Source organism: Zonotrichia albicollis, unplaced genomic scaffold (assembly GCF_047830755.1).
Source record: "Zonotrichia albicollis isolate bZonAlb1 unplaced genomic scaffold, bZonAlb1.hap1 Scaffold_257, whole genome shotgun sequence".
In the NCBI taxonomy this organism is placed as follows: domain Eukaryota; kingdom Metazoa; phylum Chordata; class Aves; order Passeriformes; family Passerellidae; genus Zonotrichia; species Zonotrichia albicollis.
Genome location: NW_027428429.1, coordinates 3,932,578 through 3,951,600, shown reverse-complemented (window position 1 = coordinate 3,951,600; position 19,023 = coordinate 3,932,578). Strand labels below are relative to the sequence as shown.

General features: G+C 52.8%; 1 protein-coding gene across 1 annotated transcript; it reads right to left on the bottom strand.

Moving 5' to 3' along the window:
• Positions 1 to 306: 306 nt before the first annotated feature.
• On the bottom strand, positions 307 to 894 carry LOC141727890 (olfactory receptor 14J1-like). Its single transcript, XM_074534178.1, has one exon. The coding sequence runs from the start codon at positions 892 to 894 to the stop codon at positions 307 to 309; it is 588 nt and encodes a 195-aa protein (XP_074390279.1).
• Between the last annotated feature and the right edge of the window lie 18,129 nt (positions 895 to 19,023).

Below are 19,023 nucleotides of genomic sequence, written 5' to 3'. Positions count from 1 at the left end.
GATCTGCCCCAGCTCTGCACATACACATTGCTGCTGCAGCTCCAGAGAAGGCAACTAAATGGCATCTCAGCAGAAAACTCTGCCGGGACATCATTTAGGTTGTTTAAGGTCACCAAGAGTGCAGCCCCCTCAAAGTCTGTGGCCACGGGCAAGGTAGAAAGAAATAATATGAAAAATGGCACAGAAAATAACATTTTTTGTGGATTATATGAAAAAAAGCAAAACAGAAAAAGAACCCCCAAAATGAAGCCAATAGGAAGTATCAAAGATGATTTTTACTATAAGTGATTTGTGATTAAATGAAGGTTAATCTTTTTTAAAACATCCAGTCATGAGTCTCCACACTGCAGCCTTGAGCTCCTGGTTCCTCAGGCTGTAGATGAGGGGGTTCAGGGCTGGAGGCACCACCGAGTACAGAACTGACAGGGCCAGATCCAGGGATGGGGACGAGATGGAGGGGGGCTTCAGGTGGGCAAAAAAGCCAGTGCTGAGAAACAGGAAAACCACGGCCAGGTGAGGGAAGCAGGTGGAAAAGGCTTTGTGCCGTCCCTGCTCAGAGGGGATCCTCAGCACAGCCCTGAAGATCTGCACATAGGAGAAAACCATGAACACAAAACAGCCAAAACCCAAAGAGATGGAAAACATAACAAGTCCAAGTTCCCTGTGATAGGATTTGGAGCAGGAGAGCTTGAGGATCTGGGGCACCTCACAGAAGAACTGGCCCAGGGCATTGCCATGGCACAGGGGCAGGGAAAATGTATTGGCTGTGTGCATGAGAGCAGTGAGAAAGGCACTGGCCCAGGCAGCTGCTGCCATGTGGGCACAAGCTCTGCTGCCCAGGAGGGTCCCGTAGTGCAGGGGTTTGCAGATGGACACGTAGCGGTCATAGCACATGACGGTCAGGAGAGCAAGCTCTAATGACATGAAAAATACAAAAAAAAAGAGCTGTGCAGCACATCCTTTGTAGGAGATGTTCCTGGTGTCCCAGAGGGAATTGTGCATGGCTTTGGGGACAGTGGTGCAGATGGAGCCCAGGTCGCTGAGGGCCAGGTTGAGCAGCAAGAAGAACATGGGCGTGTGCAGGTGGTGGCCGCAGGCTACGGCGCTGATGATGAGGCCGTTGGCCAGGAGGGCAGTCAGGGAGATGCCCAGCAAGAGGCAGAAGTGCAGGAGCTGCAACTGCCGCGTGTCTGCCAGTGCCAGCAGGAGGAAGTGCCTGATGGAGCTGCTGTTGGACATTTGCTGTCTCCAGACATTGGAACCTTTTCAAGAAGGAATTACAGTGGTAATTGAAGGGAGATTTCTCACAGAAAAGGCAAAGCCCTTTCTCATAGATCCTTTCCTGCCACTAAACAACTACCCCTGTCTATGTCTCAGAGATCTTCCTTCACCTTTGTTGCTGGAGCCCTGATTGCTGCTGGCGAATGTTGTGTGAGGAGCTGGACCTCGACCTGCAGAACACTTGGGAGTCAGCCCTGATACCCTGTCAGTTTAGGGAAACAGTGAGGGAAGAATCTTAGGAGAAGAGTCTTTATCCAAGTTGAACACCAGGACATCCAGTCCTTATCTTTATCTTTATCTTGGATAAAGAATCTTTTCCTAAGGCAGCAGAGCTGCCTGGGTGAGGGGATGGGGATTGCAGGAGGCAGAACAAGACATTGTGCTGCACCTGGTGAGAACAGAGACTCCAGGAAGGCAGGAGGATTGTCTGAGGCTTAGTACAGACTGAGGGGAGCTGCTCTGTCTCTCTCCTGTTCCAGCTGCCCTGCACTTGCACCTTTCTGTGATCCACTCCTGCGTTACCCTGCACAGCCAGGAGACACTGCTGAGAGCAGAGGGATCCCTGGTACACAAAGGGACTCCTGCCTTTCCCAGAGTCAGGACAGTGGGCTCATTGCCAGCCTCCCAGCCTGCCCTGCCCAGAGCTGCCCGGGCACAGGGAGCTGGGACACCCCATTGCTGTGCTCAGCCTGCACAGGAGGAGCCCAAGGGCTGGGCCTGGCCCTGCGGCTGGAACTGCCATTGCACAGGGCCCCTCAGCAATGCCAGCAGCACCTGGGCAAGGCAAGGAGAGAGAGACGGGCCTGAGGAAAAGCCTTTCCCTGCCCTGCCCTGCCCAGCCCCTGCCAGGCAGCAGCAGGCAGGACAGTGGCCCTCAGGCCCTGGTCAGCAGGGAATGGGCACATGGCTGCTGAGATGCCCTTCATCTCTGGGGCTGCTCTGCCGGCCCAGGAGGGACTGAGGGCCCCGAGGCCCCGGGCTGAGGGCTGTGCTGGCTGCGAGGGGACACAAGAGCTGTGCTGCTCAGGGCAGTGTCTGCCCTGCAGGACAGGCCCTGCAGGTGCCACCTCTGCCCTGCAGCAGGGCTGCCCTCAGCACTGCCGCCCTCCCTCCCTGCCCACGGCTCTGCTGCTGGAGCTGTCCCAGCCCCAGCTGCTCCTGTGGCCCCGGGCTCCTTCCCTGCCAGAGCTGCCAGAGCCCAGCCCAGCCCTTGGACCAGCCCTGCCCTGCAGCTGCTGCGCTCTGCAGGGATTAAAGAACAGCTCCCCCAGCCTGGGCACCATGGAAAGATGATGCTGGATGGGTCTGGAGGCTGGGCAGGTGCAGGCACTTCCTGAGGCTCCCAGGAATCCTCAGTGTGATGGTTTAAGACCCTCAGCTCCTGCTCTGCCCAGCACAGCTGAGTTTCCATTGCCAACAAGCTGAGCCAGGGAAAAGTGTGAGCACAGATTCAGGAAAGCAGAGACCCAAGCAGGAAACCCCAGCCCTGAATGAGCTCATGACAAGTCCCCATAGATGGGGAGCCCTGCACTGGAGCACATTCTCCTCCTCCTGTGCCACAGAGAAATTGGGAGAGTCCTCCTGACACATTCCCCAGGCTGTGGGCTGTGCTGGCTTCAGGAGATCCCTCCAGGAGCACAGGGAGCATTGCCCTGCACCCACACACTCACCATGCACAGGGCTGTGAAGATCTTTCTCCAAGTGAAGTCTCAGCTTAATGTCTTCCCAATCCTGATTGCCTTCAGCCTGTCTCTGCCTGGCTCCTGTCCCCTCAGTGCCTGCAGGCAGAGCCCTCAGCCCTGCTGGGCTGGGAGAGGAGCTGGCCCTGGCAAGAGCTGTTCCTTTAAAGCTCAGCAGCACAGACACAGCACAAGGACTTTAATGAGCCTCTTGGGGATTTGGTGTTGTTTACATCAGACTCAGTCCCTGAGAGTGTCTTCAAAAAACTTCACAAAAACTCAAACTTAAATTGAAACTCTGAAGTTTCTTGAAGTTTTAATGGGTCCCACTGAGGAACACAACTCAGAAAGTGTCCCCAGGTTCCAGTTAGAGCAGAACAGTGGAGGCAGTGATGACAGCTGGGGACAAACAAGGCAAAGGTGTCTCTGGTGCTGAGCACCTGGATGTGTTTCAGGAATGCAAAGGGCCAAGGCCTGAGCCCCAGCCCCTGGCCAGGCAGATCCTGTCCCTCCCTCCTCGCTCAGGGCTCTTCCCAGGATGGGCACTGGCATGTGGGGATGTGCAATGGCAAGGGCAGGAGCATGGGGCGGCCCCTGCCAGGCTGCTGAGCAGGGACAAGGAGGCAATGAGGCCCCAGCCCTGCAAGGGTCACTTGTCTCCTGCTCCTGCCTCAGGCCCAGGCCCAGCAGCCATGGCCAAAGTGCTGCCCAAGGTGGCTCTGGCAGGGCTGTCTTGCAGCTGCTGCCCATCCCTGTGCCCTGTGCAGCCCAGGCTGTCCCACGGTGTCCCTGCCCTGCACCTCTGTCCCTGCAGGCTGTCGGCATCCCTCGGCTGCCCCACCTGGCTGGGCCCTTCCTTTGCTGACAGCTCTGCCTCCTGCCTGCCTCTGCCTGCCTACACAAAGCCTTGGGCTGCTCCAGGATCCTTCTGGGGGATGTGCTGCACCACAGCCCTGCCCTGGGAGGGAAATTCCTTTCTCCTTGTTCCCAATCTGGGCCTCCCCAGCCACCCTTGGCATTGATTTTTTTGTATTCTGGCTGTTCTCTACTTTGTCAGAATTATTCACCATCTCTGAAACCTCCTTTCAGTCCCTCCCAGGGCTCTCCTCTGCTGTCCTCAGTTTCCACCCCACTGAGCACAGGGCTCCTTTAGCCCTATACAGTGCTCATGTGCTAGAGGCCATAGACACCCGGACAAGAGAGACAGTTCTTTTCTACAGGAAGGAAACCACAGAGCCCCAGAGTTTTGAAGGCAGATCAGAGGCAGTCACCAGAGGCCAAGGCCAGCCAGACCTGTCTTTCCTTACAGCTTTTGTCTGAAAGCAACCCTTGGATATTTTTGTGGAGTTTTGGAGGTGGCCATTTAGGCCATGATTGCTTGGACCAGAATGGCAGTTCTTCTCCACAGGAAGGAAAGGGCAGAGCTCCAGTGTTTCAAAGGCTGATTAGAGGCAGCCCCAAGGAGGCCAAGGCCAACCAGACCTGTTTTTCTTGGCAACTTTTGTCTGGGAGCAGTCCTTGTGTAGATGGAGCTTGGGAGGCTAAATCTCAGTTTTGTCCATGGGCACCTGGACAAAAATTACTGTTCTTTTCCATAGGAAGGAAAGTACAGAGCCCCGGAGTTTCAAAGGCAGATGAGAGCTGGCCCTCAGGAAGCCAAGGAAACCTAGACAGTCCTGGCAGCTTTTGTCTGGGGGCTGTCCTTTGATATAAGGAATTTTGGAGGCAGATTCCCAATTTTGGCTATGAACGCCTGCACTTGAAAGATGATTTTTCCATGGAAAGAAAAGCACAGCCCCCCAGTGTTTTGAAGGCAGATGAGAGGTGGCCCCCAAGATGCCAAGGCCACCCAGAGCTGTCTGTTCTGGCAGGTTTCATAAAGGAATCATCCTTCGGTATAACTGAATTTGGACGTGGAATCCCAGTTTCAGCCATGAACCCCTGGAGGAGGAGAGTTTTTTCCCACAGGAAGGAAAGCACAGAAGTCCAGGGTTTTAGGGGCAGATGAAAACCAACCCTCAACATGCCAAGGTCAGCTGGACCTGTCAGGCCAAGCCAACCAGAACTTTTCCATGTTCTTGAATCCTTGGGGCCCTGCAGCATCACAATTGCTCCTTGATTCCATGAGGCTCCGTAGTATCACAACAGATCTTTGTTTCCTCAAGTCCAGTGATGTCACCATGGTCTCTTTGGGTCCCCACTGGCACAATGGCCCCTAGCTTCCATGAGGCCTTGCAGTGTCAAAACGGTTTCCTTGGTTCCAGGGGACTGTGCAGAGTACCACAATGGCCCCTTGGTTCTGTTGGGCTCCCCAGGATCACAACGAACCCTTGGTTCCAAAAGGCATGGCTGTGGCACACTGGCCTCTTGCTTCCATGAAATCTTGCAGTGTCACAATTGCTTTGGTTCCATGAGGCCCTGTGGAGTCACACTGGCCCCTTGGTGCCATGGGGATTCAGAGTGCCACAACAGTCTCATTGCTTTCATGAGGCCCTGCAGTGTCACAAAGAGCTCCTTGGTTCCACAAGGCCCCGCAGAGCCCCTTGACTCAACAAGGCCTCAAAGTGCCGTAATGGTCTCCAGGATTCCGTGACGCCCAGCAGTGTCACAAGGGCACCTTGGCTCCATGAAGCCCTGAAGTATGGAATGGCCTCTTGATTCCATTGGGCTTCTCACTGTTACATGAGTTCCTGGTTCCACCGAGCTCTGCAGTGTCACAGTGGTCTCCTTGGTTCCAGAGAGTCAGAATGTCCCCCTGGTCTCATGGAGCCCCACTACAATCCCCTTGATTCCATGAGGCCCTGCTGTGCTACAACGACCCCTTAGTTAAATGAGGTCCTGCAGTGTCACGACGGCCCCTTGGTTCCATTGGGACCTGAAGTGTCATAATGGTCTCCATGGTTCCATGAGGCCCCGGAATGTCATGATGGGCTTTTGGTTCCATGAGATTTTGTATAGCCAACAACAGCCTCCTTGTCTCCACAGTGTCATAATGGATCCTTTGTTCCATGAGGCCTGGCCTCCCACAGCCTCTCAGAGACCTTCTCCCCCTCAAGGTCCCCAACAGCCCTTCATGGCCCCTCAAAACTCCTCATGGCCCCTCATGACACCTCACAATTCCATCATGGCCCTCACAGTCCCTGACAGCCTCCCACAGCTCCTCACAGCCTGTCATGGCCCCTCCCAGAGCCCCTCCCAGCTGTTCACAGCCCCTCACATCCCCTCACGGCCCCTCACAGCCCCTCATGGCCCCTCACAGCCCCAGGCGCAGGGCTCCTCCCAAAGGAGGAGGGGTCGGGCCCTGCTTGTTCTCCTTTCATTTCAGTCCTTTCACAGCCTCGAGTGCAGAAAGGCTGAAATGGAGCCTTTACCCAGCGTTCCAAAGGAGGAGGGGTCGGGCCCTGCTTGTTCTCCTTTCATTTCAGTCCTTTCACAGCCTCGAGTGCAGAAAGGCTGAAATGGAGCCTTTACCCAGCGTTTCCCTCGGGGTTAACTGCGGGCTGAAGCTCTGTGCTGGCGCTGGCCCGAGCACCACCATCCCTGCAGCCGCCAGGCCTTTGCTGTCCCCCCGTGTCCGTTCCCTGTCCCCGAGTCCCGCCCGGCTCTGGCAGCAGCAGCAGCCGCAGCGCAGGGGGCGCCGGCCCGGCCCAGCCGGGGCTCCCGGCCAGGAGCAGCAGCAGCGCCGGCCCCTTCCCGCCTGCTCCTGCCTCAGGTCCCAAGGGCTTTTTCCAGCTCAATTCTGGAGCAGAGCAACCAGCTCTCACACACAGCCCTGACTGCTCAGGGCCTGCCTATGCTGCCCTGAGCCAGCCCTCAGAGGAAGACAGGATCGGGTTCCAGCACTGTTTTCAGCTCTATTTGACTCACCCTGAGGTGACAGCAGGAGGTGCTTGTGCCTTTGCCTTTGGAATTGGGGATCGTGGCTACTCTTGGTCCTCTTGTGCTTGCCACCTGAATTTTATCCATAAAGCTGCAAGTGTCTCTTTCAGGTGGTGCTACCCACGGTGCTTTCATGACAGTGAAGTCAGTATTTTTGTCTCAGACATAAAGATCAGCAGATACTGGAATGCCCACCAGCCCCTGAGCACTAAGGCAAGGGGATTCAAAGCCTCACAGGCCACATTTGCAGTGCTCAAACACAGCCCTGTTGCTGGCACTGATGAAATAGAATAAACTGACAGAGACCATGACAGAAATTGCTTCTGCAGTGTGGAATTAAATTAAAAAATCCATCAGGAGAAACAGAAACCAGAACTTCTTGACTCGCTTTATTGCTCCTTCCCAGCAGCAGGAAATGCAGATGCCCAGAGGTGCTTTGCACTGCTGCTGCCCCCAGTTTGAGCCCAGGCTCTGCCCAGGCCCAGCGTTAACCTGAGCCCAGCCCAGGGAGCTCAGCGCAGGCGGGGCCAGGCCCAGAGCCCCGGACACGGCCGCCCATTGCGGGGCAGCGGCACAGACGGAATGTCCTGCGGCCCAAACCTCCTGCTCCTGCCACACAGCGCCAGCCTTCTCCCCCTCCTCCTCCTCTCCCAGCACGGCACAAATTCCAGCTCGGAGGAGGCTTCCCCAGAGAGGGCTCCGGCTCCTGTTCCAGTTGAATGTCCCTGCAGAGGAACAGGGCATCTTTCAGCCACTTCCACAAGCTCAGGCTTCTCATTTCATGGCAAATCTGGGATGCAGATGGCCTTGTTAAGAAAGCCAAAAGCCAAGGAAATGCATTAGTAGTTATTAGATAAAGATCACTTTTCTTCCAGGCAAGGTTCACCAAGTCATTCTCTGCATTTCTCCTTTTCAGATTCTTTCAGTTGGCTGCTCTGGGAGGTCCAGCTTGTTCTGGTGCTTCTCATGAACTGATTGTGCTCTTGATTTATGCACCAAGCACTAGATGTGGAATCATCAACACTGAACTCAGAAACAAACTGCCTCTATCAGAGCATTTTCACATTCCAGATAATTTTCAAGATTTCTGCTGACAGGTTGGAATGATTATCACACAACTCTCCACTTGTGGCTGCAGGCTCTGGAGATTTTTTCTCTGCATTCAGCCAGGTTTACATTCCCTAACAATTCCTGGTACCACCCCCTGTTTTCTTAGCCTAGAACAGTAACAGTGAAAACCTTACCCACAGCACAACTCCCCAGTCCACCAGGAAAAGAAAGGACAAGATGTCAATTCTCCAAACCTTTGTCCTGCTTTGCTGCAAGAGTCCTGCTGCAGGCACAGTGTGGAAAGCCAAGAGAAGCTTCAGGTGGTGGCGCATCTTGTGACAGGAGCTCGACCTCATTCTCCAGGAAAGGTTTTTGAAAAGAACAGATGGGATTACGGAGAAGATTACTGAAAAACTGAACCAGCGTTCCAGAAATGAAATGAAAATGGAAAAAAACCATCTGAAATGTTTCTCTCAATTTATTTCAATGCTCCCCTTTTCCATCTTGCACTACTTCTCCATGTCATTAATTCCAAATGGATCTCATCTTTAAGGTCAATGACTTAGCGAGTTTTAGACACTCTAAAATACCATGAGCTGCACACAGTTTGCCTTCCCCTGTTTTGGTTGGAAAGCAACGCTGGAGCCATCAGTGCAGTACTTGGGTCGGGCACGAATCCTGCAGCTGTGACCGTGGTCACAGGGGTTTTCAGGATGAGAGAGAGAAGAGAATGTTGACTCCATGATCAGAAGGCTTGATTCATTATTTTATGATATATATATATTACATTATAACTATACTAAAAAGAAAAGGAAAGGAAAAGTTTCTTCAGAAGCTCCTAAGCTAAGAATGGAAAAGAATTATAACAAAGATCTGTGTCTCGACAGAGAGCAAGAGCCAGCTCTGCCGTGAGTAGTCAGTACATCCAAATATCCACAGGAGACCAATCATGGATCCACTTGTTGCATTCCACAGCAGCAGATAACCATTGTTTACATTTGTTGCTGAAACTTCTCAGCTTCAGCAGGAAAAATCCTAATAAAAGGATTTTAATGAAAAGATGTCTGCGACATGCAGCCAAGGAATGTGCCCCAGCAGTGTGTGAGCCTCAGCAGGGACATTGCCCAGCAATCCTGCAGGCAGGGAATGTGCCCCGGCAGTGTGCGACCCTCAGCAGGGACAATGCCCAGCAATCCTGCAGGCAGGGAATGTGCCCCGGCAGTGTGTGACTCTCAGCAGGGACAATGCTCAGCAATCCTGAAGGCAGGGAATGTGCCCCAGCAGTGTGTGACCCTCAGCAGGGACAATGCCCAGCAACTCTGCAGGCAGGGAATGTGCCCCGGCAGTGTGTGACCCTCAGCAGGGACAATGTTCAGCAATCCTGCAGTCAGGGAATGTCCCCCAGCAGTGTGTGACCCTCAGCAGGGACAATGCTCAGCAGCGTTGCTGTGCTCAGTCTCCATGGAACCATGCCAGGAGCAGCTGCTGAGCTCAGAAGCCATCGCAGCCCCCGCCCTGCCCCAGAGCCCCTTGGCAGGGTGGGCTCCTGCCCTGGCTCTGTGTGCCAGGAGCCGGCAGTGCTGGGTGCAGGGAGCCCAGGGAGGGCACAGAAACGCTGGGTGAGAAATGCTGGGGCACAGTGAGATGGGCGAGTGCAGCCAGCCAGGGCAGAGGAGCAGCATGCACAGGGGGCACAGCCTGCAGGACAGATGGCCAGGGGGAGAAAACAACAAACTGCTCAGGAGGGTGGAGAACAAACTTTTAGTTGCAAACTTCAGAGATGAGGTACTTGGGAAATCTTAAACAGCATTGAATTACAGTAAAGCACTTCATAAAGCTCTGACTTAGCAAACTCTAACCTGTCCAATTGCAAGTTAACCAGATTTTTAGAAGAGGAAGTCAGGAGAAGAGAGAGAGGGAGAAAGAGTTCCACAGTCAGCCTTGAATCTCAGCTGCTGTGAGATCCGGGGCCATGGGATGTGTCAGTGTCACACCCGTGTCACAGCCTGACCTGCTCTGGTCCCTCTCCCAGGTGGGGTTTTCGGGGTGCTAGGGGCTTGGCAGCCACTTTGGAGCTGCGCCAGAGGCTGCAGTGGCTGGGGTGGGGCAGTGACCACCCCACCTATGCAGAACTCTCCCTGCCCCAAACACACACTGGAGATGTCTGGGGCCGTTCATCATTTCTCTGCTCTCCAGCACGAGGCAACGGACTCTGGATATAGCTCTGAGCTCGTGACCAAGGAAACCACCCCTGGCAACGGGGCTCTGTCAGGAAGGATGAAAGTTACACAAGAAAGTCTCACAGATATGTATGCTTGGCAGAAAGATTTTTGAATGTAAAATCTGAAGAAGGAATAGAAATGAAAGCAAGTTTTGATATAGAAGAAAAGAATTGCTGAGCCAGTCTTACTGGACAGCTAAGGCAAAGGGTATCTTACTTAGAAGGGGTTTTTATGGCTTAGAGCAAAGGATAAACCCATGTCAAACAAGAAGATGTTTTTACCAAGCAAAAGATACCACTGGCAAACAAGTCTGCCGATGTTGCAAGTAGAAAAAAGGTCTCAGAATTTTCCACTGCAAGAAAACTGAAAACCAACTTCTAGCTTGTTAATCTAAACAAGCTGAACTGTAACATAGTAACTTTAATGATTGAAGAATAGTAACATGAATATGGTAATTATAATAGTTCTGATAGGCTATAGGTAAAAGTTAAGGTATAGACTGGTTCTTCTGTATTAGGATGCTCAGCAAGGAAAGCATATAATGCATTTGTAACCTAAACTAAAGGGTTTTCAGGCTTGTCTGAAGCTGGAGCTGACAGCTGCAGGCACAGGCTCTATCACCCGTGACCCTGGACTGCTGTAGCATCTTGGACAAATAAACTGCATTTTTGAGAGCCACCTGGCATCCCACATCTCTCATTCCAGCTCTTACTCTATAGAAACTCATGGAACCATGGTCAGTTGTGACATTGAGGGTCGAAGGACACCACGGTGACACTACAGAACCTCATGGAACCAAGGGGCCATGGTGACACCGTGGTGCCTCATGGAAACAAAGAGACCATTGGGAAACTTGGGGGCCCCAACGAACCAAGGGTCCTTGGTGTTCTTGTGGAGACCATAGTGTCATAGAGGAGCCATTGTGACACAGCGAGGGCGCATGGAGCCGAGGGGCCATGGTGACACATCAGGGCTTTGTGGAACCAGGAAGCCATTGAGACATTGCAAGGCCTCATGGAAGCATGGAGCCATTGTGACATTACAGAAGCAAGGGAACATTGTGACACCCCAGGGCCTCATGGAACCAAGGAGACCATTGTGACACTGTGGGTCCCATGGAACCAAAGGAACATGGAACAGGTCTGGCTGGCTGGGCCTCCTGGGGACCATCGGACAGGTCCAGCTGACCTTGGCATGTTGAGGGCTTCTCATCTGCCCCTGGAGCACTGGGGCTCTGGGTTTTCCTTCCTATGGGAAAGAACTGTCCCTCTCCTCCAGGCCATGGCCAAAACTGGGATTCCTTCTCCAAATTGCCTTCTATGCAAAGATTGTTCTCAGATGAAATCTGCCAGGACAGACAGATCTTGCTGCCTTGGCTAACCAGGGGCCACCTCTCATCTGCCTTTGAAACACTTGGGACCATGTGCTTTTCTTTCTTATGGGAAAAAACATCCATCTCAACCAGGCATCCATGGCCAAAATTGGGCATCTGCCCCCAGAATTTCCTATATCCAGGGATAGCTCCCAGACAAAAGGTGCTGACAAGCCTGGCTGGCCTTGGCACTCATCTGCCTCTGAAACACTGGGGCTCTGTGCTTTCCTTCCTTATGAAAAGAACTGTTCTTTCTGTCCAGGTGCCCACAGCCAAAATTGAGATTCCACCTCCAAAAATCCCTATGTCCAAGGATAGCCCCTAGACAAAAGGTCCCAGTAGAGATAGGTCTGGCTGGTTTGGCCTCAGGGTGGCCACCTCTCATCTTCTTCCAAAACACTTGGACTTTGCACTTTTCTTTCCTATAGAAAAAAAACAATCCATCTTGACCAGGTGCCCATAGCCAAAACTGGGATTCCACCTCCAAAACTTCGTACATCTAAGACTTGCTCCCAAGAGAAAGCCGCCAGGACAGCCAGGTCTGGCTGCCCTTGCCCTCTTTGGGGGTGCCTCTCCTCTGCTTTCCAAACACTGGGGCTTGGAGCTCTCCTTCCAAAGAAAAGAACAATCCTTCTTATGTATGCAGAAATGGCTGAAAATGGGATTCCACCTCCCAAATTCCCTAGATCCCAGGGTTTCCTTCAGACAAAAGCTACCAGGACAGAGAGGTCTGGCTGGCCTAGGCCTCTGATGTCTGCCTTTCATCTGCCACTCAAACACCAGTGTTCGGTGCTTTCCTTCCTATGTAAAAGAACCATCCTTCTCCTCCAGGTGTCCATGTTTGAAACTGGGATTCCATCTCTAAAATTCTGTATATCCAAGGGTTGCTTCCAGGCAAAATCTGCCAGTACCATCAAGTCTGGCTGGCCTTGGCCTCTGGTGGCTGCCCCTGCAACACTGGGGCTGGGTTCTCTCTTTCCCATGGAGATCCCTGGGACACTCTGGGGACCTCATGGAACCAAGGGGGTCATTGTGGCCCCACTGGAGCCCAATAAACCAAGGAGATCATTGTGGCCCCACTGGAGCTCATGGAACCAAGGGGATCATTGTGGCCCCACTGAAGCCCATGGAACCAAGGGGATCATTGTGGCCCCACTGGAGCCTATGGAACCAAGGGGATCATTGTGGCCCCACTGGAGCCCATGGAACCAAGGGGATCATTGTGGCCCCACTGGAGCCCATGGAACCAAGGGTCCATGGTGGCACAGAAGGGCTTAATGGACCCAGAGACCATTATGACTCTGTGGGGCCTGATGGAACCATGGAGACCATTGTGACCCTTCAGGATCTTGTGTCACCAAGGGGGCATTATGACACCTCAGGTCTTCATGGAAGCAAGGGACCATTGGGACACTGTGGAGCCCCATGGAACCAAGGGAACATGGAACAGGTCTGGCTGGCTTGGCCTCCCAGAGGCCACCTGACAGCTCTGCCTGATCTTGGGATGTCAAGCGCTGCCTCTCATCAGCTCCTGGAGCACTGGGGCTCTGTGCTTTCCTTGCTATGGAAAAAAACTTTCTGTCTTTTCAGATGCTCATTGTCAAAATGGGAAGACTCCCTAAAAAATTTCCTGTATGAAAGGGTACCTCCCTGAAAGAAATCCTGCTACCTCTGGCTGGCCTTGCCCTCTGGTGATGACCACTCATCTGTCCCAAAACATTGTGGCTCTGTTCCTTCATTCCTATGGAAAAGAACCAGCCTTCCTGACCAGGGACCATGGCCGAAATTAGAATTTGGCCTCCCAAATTCTGTATATCCAAGGATTGCTCACAGACAAAAGTAGCCAGGACAGACAGGTCAGGCTGGACATGTCCTCTGGTGATTTTCTTAGACAATGAGCTGAATGTTTTCATTTGGAAACACCTTGGAGAGGGCCCAGAGATGTCCCAAGGAGGGGTTTGGAGGCCTTAGGAACATGAGCACTGTATAGGGACAATGGAGCTCTGTGCTCAGTGGGGTGGAGACTGAGGACAGTGGAGCAGAGCCAGGAGAGTGTTTAAAGAGCAATTTCAGGGATGGTGGATCCTTTTGACATAGTGGAAAAATGCCAGAGAAAAAATTAATGGCAAGGGCAGCTGGGGAGGCCCAGACTGGCACCAGGAGAAAGGAATTTCCCTCCCAGGGCAGGGCTGTGGTGCAGCACGTCCCCAGCAGGAGCCTGGAGCAGCCCAAGGCTCTGTGTGGTCAGGCAGAGGCAGGCAGGAGGCAGAGCTGTCAGCAAAGGAAGGGCCCAGCCAGGTGGGGCAGCCGAGGGATGCCGACAGCCTGCAGGGACAGAGGCACAGGGCAGGGACACCGTGGGACAGCCTGGGCTGCACAGGGCACAGGGATGGGCAGCAGCTGCAAGACAGCCCTGCCAGAGCCACCTTGGGCAGCACTTTGGCCATGGCTGCTGGGCCTGGGCCTGAGGCCACGAGGGGACAAGTGACCCTTGCAGGGCTGGGGCCTCATTGCCTCCTTGTCCCTGCTCAGCAGCCTGGCAGGGGCTGCCCCATGCTCCTGCCCTTGTCATTGCACATCCCCACATGCCAGTGCCCATCCCGGGAAGAGCCCTGAGCGAGGAGGGAGGGACAGGATCTGCCTGGCCAGGGACTGGGGCTCAGGCCTTGGCCCTGTGCATTCCTCAAACACATCCAGGTTTGCTCAGCACCAGAGACACCTTTCCCTTGCTTATCCCCACCTGCCATCACTGCCTCCAGTGTTCTGTTTTAACCGGAACCTGGGGACACTTTCTCAGTTGTGTCCCTGACAGAAATCTCTTCAAATACAAGAAACTTCAGAGTTTCAATGTAACTGAGTTCTTGAGTGTTCTATGAGATCACAGAGCTGGCTGTGATGTCACAGAGGAGGGTGTAATGCCATAGAGCAGACTCTGTCATCATAGAGTGTGGCTCTGTGGCATCAGAGAGTGGGTTGTAACATCACCAGGTGGCGGTGTAACATCATAGGGCAGGCTGTGACATCACAGAACAGACTGTGACACATCACAGGGTAACTTTGTGACACAGCAGTCTTCTGTGACATTACAGCACTGTTGTATGACATCACAGAGTGACATCATAGAGTTGGCTCTGTGACATCAAATGGGCTTTGTGTCATCTCTGGAGGCTTTGTGACATCACAGGGGCAGCGTGACATCACAGAGATGTCCATGTGACATCAAGGTGGGCGTTGTGATGTCACAGGGGTAATGTGATATCACAGAGATAGCTATGTGACATCCCAGGAGGCTGTGTGACATCACAGGTAGTTCTATGACATCACATGGGCTGTATGACATCCCAGGGGCAGTGTGACATCACAGGGCCTTTGTGAGGTCACGGGGGAGGTCACTCTGCCCCGGCCCCCCTCACAGTTTCCCCCAGAGCAGTCCAACCCTGCTCGTGCACAGCAGGGTCCCCTGTCCCCCCGGGTCCCCCCGCCCCCGGCCCCGCAGCCTCCCCCAGAGGATGTTCCATGAGATCGACCCCAGAGCCTGACACGGGGACGGGGGGCCGGGGCCCTGGGGGTGGCACAGGGGGACAGGGACCCCCCGGCAGCGTGTCTGTGTCCCCCAGGGCCAGAGCCTGGGCCAGGGCTCCTTCACCCAGCTACCAACAAGGTCTTGAGAGCGCTGAAAAAATCCCCAGCAATGGATCAGGAAAAAACAGAGTTAATATTAAGGGACAACAGCACAAAATTCCTTGGCAAGAGTCACTCTGCTCCTGAGGGGACATTTCAGGCACACCAAGGAAACAAAGCAACAACACAACCAAACAGAAGCCAGGCAATCAAACCAGAAATGAACCGAGAACTTCCCCTGTACGTATGTGTGACACAAGGACAGTGAGGGTAAGGATAAAAGGAATATGGCCCAAAAGCTTAACAGGGCTCAAACTTAACAGGACTTAACCTTAACCTGATACATTCAACTTCTCAATTTACCAAAAGAACAGCACCTTACAGTATTTGACCTAACTTAAAACCTGTGACTTGGCAATTTAACAGAGGAATAACACTTAAAATCATTTAACTTAGATAATAACTTGAACTTAAAAACTTAGCAATAGAACAACTCTTAGCAGCATTTAACTTAGCTTAGACCTTGTGACTTAACCTCACTTGCAGGCCTGACTGACTCAGCTATCCAAGGCACTTCAACCCCTCAGGGAGCAGCATTTCTGCCACATTGCCCCAGCACAGGCACTCCTGTGTGCACACAGACGCAAAGAGCCACTGCAAGGCAACTGTGAGAAATTCCCCTGAGGGCAGGAAATGCTCCCTGTGGATGCTTTGGCATCTCCCCAGCCGGCAAAGGGTTGAGCCTGGAGGAGTGGGGGGATCGGCCCAGGCTCCATCGTTGTTCAGGATCCCCGAGTGCAGCAAATGGGAGAGTTCCCGGCTTGGAGAGGCCCCACTCAGAGGGAATCGCTGGCCCAGGAGAGCTCCAAGGGCTCCTTTTGGAGCGCTGTTTGCAGGGCCCCAAGAGAGGGGCTTCTGTCCCAGCAATGGTTCATCCTGGCTGCATCAACAGCTTTTTTTGGCAGTGTGAGAACAGGGATGTTGTGCCACTGAGGGAACAGAAACAGTTCCCAGGGATGCTGCTAAAGGAACCAGGAACTGGCTGGGCAGCAGCAGTGCCTGGAGCAGACAGTGTTTGTGATGAGCTGCAGAGGAGCTGAGCCCAGGGGCTGTTGGCCAAGGCCGAGGCCCAAAGAGCATTTCTCAGCTGGGAGGGTGGCCTGAGAAGGGGAGGGGGGAATGCAGCAGCACAGGGCCCATGGAACCAAGGGACCATTGTGACTCTGTGGGGCCTTGTGAGACCAAGGGGCCATTGTTACACTATGGGGCCTCATGGAATCATGGAGAGCACTGTGACATTGCTGGGCCTCACAGAACCAAGGGGACTGTACTGACGTTGTGTGGCTCCATGGAATGTAGGGATCATTGTGATACTGAAAGACTCCATCAAACCAAGGGTCCATTGTGACGCCGTGGGCCTTCATGGAATTGTGGAGACCATTATGGCACTTTGGGGTGCCATGGAACCAAGGGGCCATTGGGACACTGTGAGACCCCATGAATCCAAAGCTCCATTGTTATGTTGCAAGGACTCATGGAACCATGGAGACGCCATTAAGAGACTTCATGGCCTCATGGAACCAAGGGGACTCATGGAGTAATGGAGACCATTGTGACACTGTGAGGCCTCATGGAACCAGCGAGACCATTGTGACCCTGGGTGTCCCCACAGAACCAAGAGGATCATTGCGATACTGTGGGGCCTCTTTAAACCAAGAGGCCATTGTGACACTGCAGGGTTGCATGGAACCAAAGCTCCAGGGTTACACAGAGGGGCCTCCTGTAATCAATGGTCCATTGTGACACTGTGGAGCCAAAGGAGGCCATTGTGACACCGCAAACCCCCAGGGTCCAAAGGTCCATTGTGACATTGCAGGGCCCATGGAACAGGGGAGTCACATGTCATTGTGGGGCCTGGGGAACCACAGAGACCATTGTGACACTGCAAGACCTCATGGAATCATTGGGACCATTGTGACACTGCAGGACCTTCTAGAACCTAGGGGCCATTGTGACACTGTGGGACCCTACGGAAACAAGTCACCATTTTGTCACTGTGGGGCCTCATGAATTCAAGGCAGCATTGTGGCTCTACAGGGCCCCACAAAAGCAAGGGAAAACAGAGCAGGTCTGGCTGGCTTGGCCTCCCAGGAGCCACCTGACTGGTACAGCTGACCTTGGCATATTGAGGGTCTCTTCTCATCTGCTGCTGAAACACTGGGATTCCATGCATTTCTTGCCATGGAAAAGAACTCTCTTCCTCCTCCAGGCACACATGGCCAGAATTAAGGTTTCACCTCCAAATGTCCTTATTTCCAGAGATTGTTCCCATAGGAATATTGCCAGGACAAGTCTGGCTGGCAATGTTTTCACAAGGATCACCTCTCGTCGGTCCTCGAAACACTGGGGAAGGCTGCGTGCTTTCCTTCCTATGGGAAAGAACTGTCCTGCTTCTCCGAGCACTCATGGCCAAGATCGGTCTTCCACCTCCAAAATTCCCTATGTCCAAAGAATGCTCCCAGAAAAAATCTGCCCTTACGGACAAGTCTGGCTAGCCTTGACCTAGTGAGGCTCTCACCTGCCTTCCAAACACTGGGGCTCTGTGCTATGGAATAGAACTGTCCTTCTCGCCCAGGTGCCCATGGCCAAGATTGGGATTTCTACCTCCAACATTGTCTATTGTGAAAGACTGGAGTAGATTTTTGGCTCAAAACATTTTGTGTGAGTGGAGGAAGGGGCCGGTCCAGCCTTGCCCTGCCCTGGAACCCCAGCCCTGCCCTGCCCTGGAACCCCAATCCCCCCAGAGCCTCTATGCCAGCCCAGCAGTGGCTGCCAGTCCCTGGCACAGCACAGGCAATGCTCCACAGCCACCTCTGCAGCCCCAGCCCAGCTCCTGAGGGACCAAATGGCCCCAAGTGCCACCTGAGGGAAAGGCCCAGGAAGACCAAGGGGAATCGAAGGCTGACCACAAGGCATGCACACATCTTTACCCTGACACCTCTTGGAATTTCCATCTGAGCAGTGCTGAAATCCAGGAGTTGGTAGCTCTGTATGTGCTTCTCTAAATCTTTTATGTTTTTCTCTCTTTCTGTGTCTTCTTCTTCTGTTTCAGTGCTCCTGCAAATTTTGATTAACATGAAATTGATCAGGCTTAGAGTTTGTGAAGTTGAAGGGGCCAAGTCAATGCCTTGAGAAGTGTTTTTTGTTGACTGACTATCTGTCATAGTCTGACGTGAGAAGAATTTTTAAAAGTAGTACAAAAGGTTTGTGTAACTGACAACCTGTTAAACTACTAAGATACTGAACACACCTCTGTGAAACACAAATGTTAAAGACAAAAGCCTCAGGGACCTCCTCTTTCTTTTCCAGTCAACAAAGAAGCAGTGAGCCCTGGCCCCGGCCCCCATCTCAACCAAACCAAACCAAACCAAACCAAACCAAACCAAACCAAACCAAACCAAACCAAACCAAACCAAACCAAACCAAGCACCTCTGCCGTGGGCTGAGTCCCTTTTTCCCTCACCAGGCTGTCCCCTCCCCATTGGCCCCATTCTAACCAAACCAAACCCCAACAACTCCCAAACAGGAAAACAGAAGAGGCCACAAAACCCCAACCAGAACAAAGCTAGCCACAGCTATTAAATTCCTACCGTCAAGTACCTCCCCACATCCCCTAACACAATTAAAACGAAAAAATCCTACAACCTTCAACCCCTACAAAATAACCCTACCACTAAAATCAAACACATAAAAACCAAAAACCAACCATAAAACTAATCCTAACACAACTTCCACCACAAGTTACTGGCAGGTCAGGTGTTCATCCTTTCAACACTTCAATTCTCACTCAAGTAAGGGGAAAAAACAAAATGGAAACATTAAAAAAAGATAAAATCATCAAAGTCAGTAAAGAAGAAAT